The sequence below is a fragment of the Pseudopodoces humilis genome, chromosome 1 (assembly GCF_049639895.1).
Source record: "Pseudopodoces humilis isolate 2021_Gansu_Grassland_sample_001 chromosome 1, ASM4963989v1, whole genome shotgun sequence".
Lineage (NCBI taxonomy): Eukaryota > Metazoa > Chordata > Aves > Passeriformes > Paridae > Pseudopodoces > Pseudopodoces humilis.
In genome coordinates, this window is record NC_142200.1 from 38452420 (window position 1) to 38462995 (window position 10576).

At 43.4% G+C, this 10576-nt stretch overlaps 1 protein-coding gene across 1 annotated transcript in view; it reads right to left on the reverse strand.

The window, feature by feature from the left end:
- The window catches only part of XKR4 (XK related 4), a 211508-nt gene extending 201190 nt beyond the window's left edge, over positions 1–10318 (reverse strand). Inside the window, exon 1 of the mRNA XM_005517153.2 lies at positions 9477–10318. Within this exon, the coding sequence (XP_005517210.2) occupies positions 9477–10318 (842 nt within the window). The remainder of the gene's footprint in view (positions 1–9476) is intronic.
- Positions 10319–10576: the final 258 nt, after the last annotated feature.

Consider the following 10576-nt stretch of genomic DNA (forward strand, 5'->3'; position numbering starts at 1 on the left):
TTTCAGCCACAAAAGTGCTGACATTGATAAAAATCAACTACAAAAATAGTATCAGGAAATCACCTCAGAGCAAGAACCAGCAACTCAAACAATTTTTAAAATTGTTTTAAAATTTAAAATGCAGTTTTAAAATTGTTATTTAATTCATTTTTGTGAGAAATGGCAGAACAAAAGTGTGGAACAACTACTGGGTGCATACATCAAAAACAGCTTTCTTCTATCTCTTTTTCTGAGTTTGATTACATATGACAAAAAAAAGGTTGATGAAAAAAATTAATAAACCAATCCTTCAGCTAATTCAGTTGATCTGGAGCTACTCTTACAACATTAAGCAGGCATTTTCATGGAGATCTGTATTGTGGTGCTCTTTGTAGTTATACTATACATGAAGCAGGAATGCTTGTAAACAGAAATACTGCTAGTGTACTTTTAGGGTAAGAGAAAGAGAGAAGGATAAAGGGTGGAAAAAGGTAGAAAAAAAATAATGAAACCATAAAGAAGAAAGATAAGGGAATCTTTTTTTAGTCTCATTACAAGGTCCTATTAGATCTTCCTCTGTGGCCTCACAAACATGACATTTCTGTCAGTGTTATGTCACAGCTCCAGCAGGAAGGGCAGTAAATGTCCCCATCCAGCCTTGCCTAAGCATCAGTGCAGAAACCAATAAGGGAGACAAGAACTGACCCCTCACAGCTGGAAAGAGCAGTGGACTCAAATCTCCTAAAACCTGAGCAAACACTCTAATCACAAGGGACATTTCTCCAGTACTATAAACCAAGGCTGAGCCTGCAATATTTGCTGGGGATATAAGCTCGTCATTGCTCATAAAGCAGATTTAAACAATGCTTGCCAACTGGATCCACTAAGGGATTTTGGTGCTACTGCAGCCTAGCATCTGGTTTGCAATGGGCTTAAATGAGGAGGAACTCAGGCTGTGTGTGCTGGGGAAGTTCTGGACACAGCTAAAATGCAGGAATACAAGCCTCTAGACAGTTTTTGAGTTGAACATTATGGTCCATTATGTTTAAGTTCCTCAAATAACTTCATACAAAATCACAGAATAACAACGTTTGGAGACCATCTAGTCCACGTCCTCTGTTAAATCAAGTTCACAAAGCAAGTTTCACAGGATAACATTCAGGCATGTTTTGAATAACTACAGAGAAGGAGACTCCACAAACCTTTTGGGCAGCTTGCCCCAGTGCTCTGTCACCCTGTGTTACCCTCACAGTAAAAAAGCTTTCCTTACAAGGCTGTTAAGCCAAATTTTCCAGGTCATCTTTTCAGGTCTACATGCCTGGAGAACATCTAAATTCTGCTTCCAGAGTGAAGTCCTATTATAGATCTGTCTCACAGAAATATTTCCATATAAAGTGAGACTATAAAGATTAGGGTAGAAGAATAATAAGACACAACTCCATCCATACCCTTCCTTTAGATAAAAGCCCATACATGTTTATAATGACAAAGCTTATCATTCCACACAAGCCACTATTAAAAGGTGAAAATATCAGCATAGTGGCTTTCATTGCTTTCTATGCATGTATAGATCTCTCTACAGATAGCTGATGTCTGGTGCTTGATACTTAAAGGTACTTTTCTTTGACCTGCAGGAAGTAATCTACTGATACTATGTACTATTCATGGGAAAGCACCACTCAAAGAAGTTGCCAGGATCATAGAATAGGTCAGATGTTTACATGAAAACATCCCACTAAAGCAAGTAATGTTGAAAAGAGTGGCAATGCTAACCTTCATTTTTAAATCAGTCTGATGTATAACAGCTGATAGAGATAAGGAAAACTGTCCATCCACCTGTAGGTTAATTCACTTTTTATTCACCATAAAACCTCTGCCTCTTTCTCTAAAGCAGCTGGCACCATCCTTGGTACATTAGTCTCATCTAAGTCACACCTTCCAACTTTAGAGGAATAAAAAGTAGTTACTTTCCCTGTCATATCAACACCTGCTAAAATTCCTTTGAAAACACCCCACAAAACAGTCTAGCTCCATGTGCTCCAACTTGTGACATCAAATCATTTGTGATTGACAACATTAACCATCCCCACTGATTATCTCTGCCAATCAAAAAGATTTATGTCTCCCCATACAAGCTTTATACCATGAACATACTGAACAGCACAGTCTTGTTGTCAAAGGAAAAGTAATGAAAATAATAACATAATATAGCAATTATTTTATCTTGGGGGAAAAAGTACATTATAACCCATTTCAGCCATTCAGGCAGGGAAACAGAATGAGAACGAGAGTGATAAGAAACCACTTCAGCAATCAGAGCCCATGGGGAAATGATAACTCATGTTATGGTTGTCAGAAAATTCAGGTAAAATCTCTTGGAAAAATATATACCCAAGACCTATTATTTTTTTAATTCTAAAATTTATGAAAAGATGTTCTAGAGTACTCTCTTTCCTGTCAGCTTATGCCAGACTGATAACTCACATTTTTATTTATCAGTGTTCAGATGACTACTCACTGCAGTGAGAGTTTATCTAGCATTTTCTTTGTGTATCTAACATTTTTGCTGTGAGTTTTCCCAGACATACACCTCTTCTGTTTTCCAACCTGCTTCTACAGTTTCTCAAGAAGTCACTTAGGAAATTATTCAAGTAATTTCTCTTTGGTCAGTGGCTGAAAGGAAATAAACTGGAGTTAGGTATATAGTTAGGAGTATTAACAGATATTCCCATGTCTTTTCAGAACTGTCTTCCTTTTCTACATGCTCTCTCATGTGCTCTTTTATATCAGCCTCCTTTCATTTTAAAAAGCAAGTAAATCAAAGCAGTTATTTTTATAACCTGCTTGCCCCTTCCACACCTATATGTCCACTTGACACAATGCATACAGCTGTGCTAAAATTGACAAAAAAGGCACCACTTTGTAAATACACTTTAGCAAACAAAAATTTCTACTTGAAGTGCAAGTAAAAGAGCTATTGATTTTGTCTGTGCCTGATAAATTCCTCCCAAACAACCTGTTTACTGAAAATGTAAGTCACTGTTGTGATTTATCAGCTATACATTAAAAGCTACCTAATTGGAACAGAGAACCAGAAGAACAAGGTAACACTGTTACAAGTGAAAGAGGAATTGTTTTAATTTTAGCATTATTTTGTATCTTTGTGGCCAAGTCAGTTCTTATGGACAAATAATAAGGACTAAGCCAGCTGACAAGGAGAATATTCTTCTGAATAAGTTAAACTGTGATGTTAATAACCTGAAGAATGAAGGAGGATAACTGAGGCTACAGATCACACTGTGGTGTTACAGTTTCTTGCTTTCCCACAAGAGATGTGGACATGCAGACTGACTTTTCAGAAATACTTTCCTTGATGTAAGTAACAAAAATGTTAACAATGAAAAACAAAACCAAAACCCTTACTGGTTGCAAGAACCTTCTGCAAGTTTGTAACATTTAGAAAAAAATTGTGATGTGATGCATTTCTTTGAATTCATGGTATGTACGTACAGTCATTTCTTCACAGCATCAGAGGACTCTGGAATAATACCTATATATGGTGACATGAAATCCTCTGAAACACAGACCCTTGCAATCTTACCAATTTTCCACTCTTGGAGAAAGGCAAATATAAATTCTTCCCATATATAAATTTCTAGAAAGCATTCTGTGTATAAAATACTAGTTTTCCTACTAAGCCAATTGTGTGATCAGAAATCAGACTGCTTAAGCAGTACCTTGAAAATCTGAAAACTTATGTAACTGATAAATATTCTCTACAGAGAGAATGCCTGTTAATTATTAAAGTACAGTATCTTTCTTCTAAAGTACATCAGTATCTTTTACACATAGCTAAGGTTATTAGAATAAACTGAATACTAAATCTGATTTGTATGCAGACTTGTAAGAAATTTTTAAGAACATAGTAAAGCTTCACTCCTGTGTTTCTAAAAAAATATGAAAGGCACAGACTTCATCTGCATACCACTGTCTTCAGAAAAGAGAAGGGAAAAAAAAAAGGAAAGAAAGAAAAAAAGGGGGAATGAAAAAAACCCAAAAATTCTGATTAATATATTACCAAAAGTTTAAATGTGGTCAGGCCACTTACAGGGTGCTCCTTCTAATCCTACTGAGCAGAGAAAAAACCACAACTTTATTTCCTTTTTCTGACAGCCCATAACCTTTCCTGAGACCTAAAGATACAAGAAAAATAGTTAATCAGTAGGATTTTAACTCAAGCACTGCAGTAACTCAATAAAAGAAATACGGCATTGCTGGGTGGCAGCATCTTGCTACACTAAGAGACAGATGGGGAGGATATGCAATAATCTTGTCTAGGAAATGGCTATGATTCATAAATTTGGACTCCATGTGACAAATTATCTGACAGATTTCAAAACAATGGGAAAAACTGGTGTCAGATTGAGATATTATCACATCTTATTGTGAAGTCCAATGGCAGCTGGAATTATTGACCACATAACTACACCAAACTCCTACATAGTTACTGAACAAAAGTGTCAAAACTACTATGTAGATCAAAAGTGTGAAAACAAATGAACCTATTTAAGTTTGGAATTGAGGTAAGACTGATGATGTTTTTTTCTCAATTTGAACTACCTTGCTCACACTTCCACTTTAGTGGGCCAGTCATGGTCAATGGTGAAGACGACATAAGGATTTCTCAAACACCATTTCCCTTTTTTTTAAAAAAAACACCCAAACTTCTGAGGGTCAAGTTATTGTAGAAGTGAAGCTTTTCTTTGGCAGATGATCCAGATCTGTGAAAAATATTTCCACATGGCACCAGAGAAACTGCAACTCACCCTGGTCTCAGAATCTAACATCACCTTTACAGCCTTGCTCCAAGTCCTTTTTTTTCCCAAATAAGAACCAGAAGGATGAGGAAAATAATGGATTCTTAGTACCACACATAAACAGATATAGCCAAAGCATAGAAAATTTGTCAGGGAATGAGAGCCACTTTGGAACAGACACCTGTCCAGGACAATGCCACCAGGAAGGACAAGTAAGTGACTCGGTGTGTCCTCCTCCTTCTCTAGGTGGCTTCCCACAGAGCTAGGAAGTCTCAGTCAAACCCCCTCACTCTGTCGGGAGGGATATACTTAGTTATCTCAGTACTGCTTCAGCTATCCAGAAATAATTTTAAAGGGTAATTTCCAGTCCTCTTTCCAGTGATTCACCCTTCCTCTGGCCTTGTTAGCTACAGAAACTTGACAGTTCCCTTTCAGGCATTTTGACTGCAGCCTTTCAGACAAAATGACAGACACTGTGGGAGCTCCCAAGCACTCCGAGCACCAAGGCAGCCTGCTCACACCACCCTGCTGCAAGGCACAAGAGTTGTCTCAGGGAGCTACTTCTTGCTTTCCAGACACCACAAGATGGGCATCAGCAAATCCTCCAGTCTCCTCCTCTTGTTCACCCAACTTCCCACAGCCCACACTTCTCCCAGGGCTGACTCTCAGGATCCCTTTACCCAGCTTCAGAAGCATGGCTATCTGAATACTGCCAGACCAAAGGAACCTCAGCCAGAAAATTTTTTTTTAAGGAAATGAACCAGCTCCACAGATGCCAAATCAGCGCTATGATCTCTTATATCCAGTCACCAAGTACTGCTAGCCACAGCAAAATCTGAAAGTCATGGCCAAGCCTGCGAAGTTTAGTCAATCAAAGGGCTGCTCAAGGGCAGTGGTTACATACTCTCAGGCCCAGCTCAAAGGGCAACAGCTTATCTGAATTCTACTGGCCCATAGACCTCTACAGAGGTCCTTACAGACTCTAAATTAAAACATCCACTTTCATTTTTTTCCTTTCAATAGGATAGAAGCACCCTGTGCCTTACATCCTCCTTGTATCCCCCAGTGTCTACTAATAATAAGACAGATCTCTCACAGCAGCTGCTTGGGAGAAGAGGGTTCCATAGTGTGGTTTCCATGCCCAAATATTGGTGAAAAGCAGAACACACCAGAAGTATGGATAAGGAAACGTATTTGTATCTATCTCTGAATGCAGAATCTCATCAGTGATCATATTTTAACATGAAATTAGCTGCCAACAAATACCCACTTGCTGCACTTTGCTGTGGCAAGCAGATCCTCAGAGACTTCACTGGAATTTTAACAGGTGGACCGTGTTATTAGGAAGTCCATGAACAGCCAAACCCCAGAGGAAAAAAAAAATATATATATATATTCTTCAAAAAGGAGCCATTTGATATTCTAAAGGTTTTTTTGGGGGGGAGGAAAGTTACACCAATTTCAAAAGAAAAATAAGTAACTGTTTTATTCAGAACTGATTGGCAGCTTAGCTGCTCCTGCAGCTTCCCTTTTTCACACTCTAGGAATAAAAACTCTTGCAGTACTTTTAGATTTCTTACTTCTAGAATTGTTCCATACCACATTAAAGACCTCATTCATTTCCCATTAGCACATTTTAGTTAAAATTAACACATAATCATTTTCAATGATCTGGCTTTCAGTATGTTTGTAAACAAAAAATTAATCTCAGAGGAAAAGCTTTGAAATTGTAAAAAGTCATTTTGACAGAACTAATCACTAAAAACACATTATTACAACTTTTTTTATTTAATTCAAGAATATTAAGAGCACTGGAATGCTCTTTCAGTTGTACCACTCTTTCCTCAGAGGGGCTTCCTTAAACTGATGTTGACACCATTGCCCCCAAAACCTTTGGCAATGGGACAAATAAAGGGAAATTGAAGACCTCAGGATTTCATTAATTTTAAGAGCAGGAGACAGAAGACAACAAATACCACATGAAAACAGAATGATCACAAATTTCAGTAGCTTGAGAATCAGGCACAAGCAAAATTTCTCCTCATTCCCTGAGAGAGAAATGACAGACTTATTACTGTCATTTTTACTTGCGGGAGATTCAGTGCCATAAGTAACAGAAAACTTAAATGTAGTTACAGGAGAGCTTTAACCAGGGACAAAAGTTAAAAAAAGAAGGAAAAATCTGAAAGCTAATAAAAAACATAATGAGAGGCACAGAACAAAGGGTAACAGGTTTTGTCAACTGTTGGGATGGTGACCCCAGCACATGTGCACTTGCGGTGCTCACACAGACAGCACAGTCTGCTCAGCTGTATCGAAGAGGGAGCTAGTCTCCAAACACAGGCAACTGGAAAACACTGCAGATCATCCTTCAGCCTAAACAGCTTCAGCTATTTGCTCAAGCCAATGCCAATGCTACACTGTGCAGTAAAAGTTCTGGAGTATTAAGTGTCTGATTAGAGATACTGTTTTCCAGAAAATTTCTACTGATCATGTTAGTTCTGACACCACGCTATGTACAGAGTTTCTCAGGGTTTGATGTGACCTCTTCTCTTTGGTGCTGATTATTAGCTATAGATGTCTCCAAAGGCTCTCCCTAATTAGGAATATATGTAGGGAATTAAAATGAATCCACTTTAATTAACTATGAAGTGCTGATATGAAACTCCATATTGCTGACCATATAATTTCTAAGTTTGTGGAAAACTGCAAATAAATACTACAGAGTTACTGAGAGACAAACAATTTGACGTCTCTGTTTCACTGAAAAAAAAAAGAAAAAAGTGTAACAGGCTAAACCATAAATAATGTCCTAACATGCCTCATCAGTTTAATATTCTGATAGTCTTACACTGCTGCACATAAAACATGAAGAAAAGCTACATATGATCAAAAGAGACTCATCTAGCTTTAAATATAGAGGACTAGGTGCTTTTGCAAGGAGAAAATCTTGAAAGACACTGTACTTCATCAAAAAGCAAGCAGCTGGAGAGCTCTAAATCCCAGATACCTCATCTAACAGAAGCGCTGTACAGTGCTGGATCCCACCCTGATCCACCCACAGCCCTCCCTGCTCTTTATGTTCTTCAATACAGAGTCGTGACACCAGACATTGTAAACTGTCTTCTCTGTCACTAAGCATGATCCACACTGTTTGACTTCTGTATGTTTTAGTATCAACATGAATTTCTAAGTACAATTTAAGCCACTGTACTTGCTTTTCTAACTCTGCAGGGTGGGAGCTAAACATTACACAAAACCCATCACATTCAGAAAGTCCTAAACTTGTGTTAAACAGCTCTGAAGGTAGAACACAGAGGAGCATACAAGTATTCAAGATCTGAAACAAAGCATCACTTTTTGTTCAAAATTCTGCTTCCCTTTCAAGTAATGTCATTGTTAATATGAGCACACCTGTAACATTTAGTTAGTTTCACAAGTTTAGAAAATTGAATTTGTTACAATAAAACAAATACTCTGAAAAGTGAAAGGTACTTAGTTGTGGCATCCCAAAATATTTGGTCAACTGTCTAGCAGCACTTGGACTCCTTGATGCTTAAGGGCCACAAGCAGAACTGAGCTGTACTGGATACTGCGTTAACAGAGCAAAAGACAGCCTTTGCCCAGAACGATGAGACAGATATTAAAAGTGCCATCATTAGAAGTTTACAGTAACAACAAATTGAACTCCCTAATGAAGTAGTTGTGAAAAGTCCTGAGTGTTTCCAAAAGAGAAGGATGATATAATTTACTTCCAGCTATCAGACAAGAAACACAAAAGGCATTTTCCACTGCTGCACTTGCCCTACTGCATGACCTTCTTCAACACAGCATCTATCTTCTAAAATTTTATGTGAAAGTTTTACCTCTTTATGCACTGTACCTTCTGAACCCTGCACTTTTCAGGCAGCACTAAATATATTTGCAGGGCATTCAGGTTCCATATGAATCTTTCCCAGAAATTTGCTAAAACTGGAGGAAAACTTTACTTTTGAAAACTATGATGTCATCTCCTTTTCCAGCAAGTGTCTTTCGCAACCTACTTCAGCACATCCTTTCTGCAATGCACAGTACGTCGCTTGCAGATGGTTTTGAGAACTGCTACTCAAAACTTTGACTAAGAAGACATTCTTTTAATACATCATGTATATAGAAAATGGATATGCATAGCAAGGATGTTCGCGGCATATGTATTCATAAATCTCAGAACACGGCATCAGGGCGTTACTGGAAAGTAACTCTTCACTGCCAGTGAAGTTCCCTGCTGGCCGCAACAGTGTGCTGGCCACATGTGAGGAGACCAAATGTGCATTACCGGGGTATGTCCCCTTTTCCCCACCGGTTCCCTTATTTAACCGAGCCTGCGGCGCAGGTTTCCCAGGAGGTCGTGGGCACCTGGTGCTGCGCGGGCTGGAGGCAGCCGGGTGCCTCCCGGAGCGACGACCCGTGTAGCACGGGACGCTCCGGCACCCGGCGGGGCTCCCCTCGGCACCCCACGCCCGGTCAGCCCCGCGGGAGCCCGGTCACCCCGGCGGGCCGGGGCGCGCTGTCCCGAAGAGGGACCCCGAGGTGGGGCGAGCGGCTGCTCGCCGGGCGCAGTCCCGCCCGCGGTCGGGCGCGCTGCCCCGTGACCAGGGGCTCAAGCCCCGGCCCCCGCACCGCCCTCGCCCCGCTCCTCACCTCCAGACCTGCCCCAGCTGCAGGATGTGGACGAGCGACTGCAGGAGCCAGATGCAGAAGGCGCAAGACGCGGACCGCCCCCCGCCAGCGCGGGGACCGGCGGCGCCGCTGCCGGCGGCGTTGCTGCTGCTGTTGCTGCTGCTGTTGGTGGCGTTGCCCTTGCTGGCGGTGGACGCCTGTCTCTGCGGCGTGCTGGGGCGAGCGGCGTCGATGTCCGCGGCCGCGGAGCCGCTGCTCACCAGCAGCTTGCTCTCGGCGGCGGGGCAGTGCCCGGCGGCGGCGGCGGCGCTGTCCTCGGTGCTGAAGTCGTGTGCGAACCAGCGGAAGCTGAAGACCTGCACGGAGAGGGAGCCCAGCAGCACGAAGAAGAGGGTGAGCCCGAACCACCAGCGCTGGCCCCGCAGGTAGTAGTCGACCGCCAGCCAGATGTCGGTGCCCACGTCCGCGAAGTACACGGCCAGGGCGGCCAGGATCCAGAGGCAGTCCCACAGCGAGTAGCGCCGCTGCTCCCTGCCCAGCCGCAGGCACAAGGAGGACGAGCCCCCGCCCGAGCCCCGGGAGCCCCCGCCACCGCCCCCTCCGCCGTCTCCTCCTCTGCCGCCGCTGCAGCAGCAGCAGCAGCACCGGGAGCCGCCGCCCGAGCCGTCCCCGCCGCCGCCGCCGCTGCAGCACCCGCCCCCGGGCGCCTCATCGTCGTCGCTGCCGCCGCCCGGCCCGGCGCCGGCGGGTAGCCCCGGGGCCAGCGCCTGCACGGAGCCCGAGTGCTCGGAGTTCTGCAGCGGCGTGAACGCCACCTCGCCGCCCTTCTTCATCTTCCGCCGCCCGTCCGACTTCGCGGCCATGATGCCTCCCTCAGCCCCGCTGGAGAGCGAGCGGGAGCAGCGAGCGCTCCTTTATCCCGCGCCTCCTCCTGCTCCTCCTCCTCCGCCTCCTGACTCCTGCCTCCCGCCCTCCGCTGCCGCGGACCCGCCGCTCCCCGCGTCCCCTGTCCCCGCTCCGCGCCGGGCTGCGCGCCCGCGGGCGGCTCCTCCGCGGCGGGCGCGTCCGCAGCGCCGCCTGTCTGCGGGGAGCCGCGCCCAGCCCGCCCGCCCCGCCGCCGC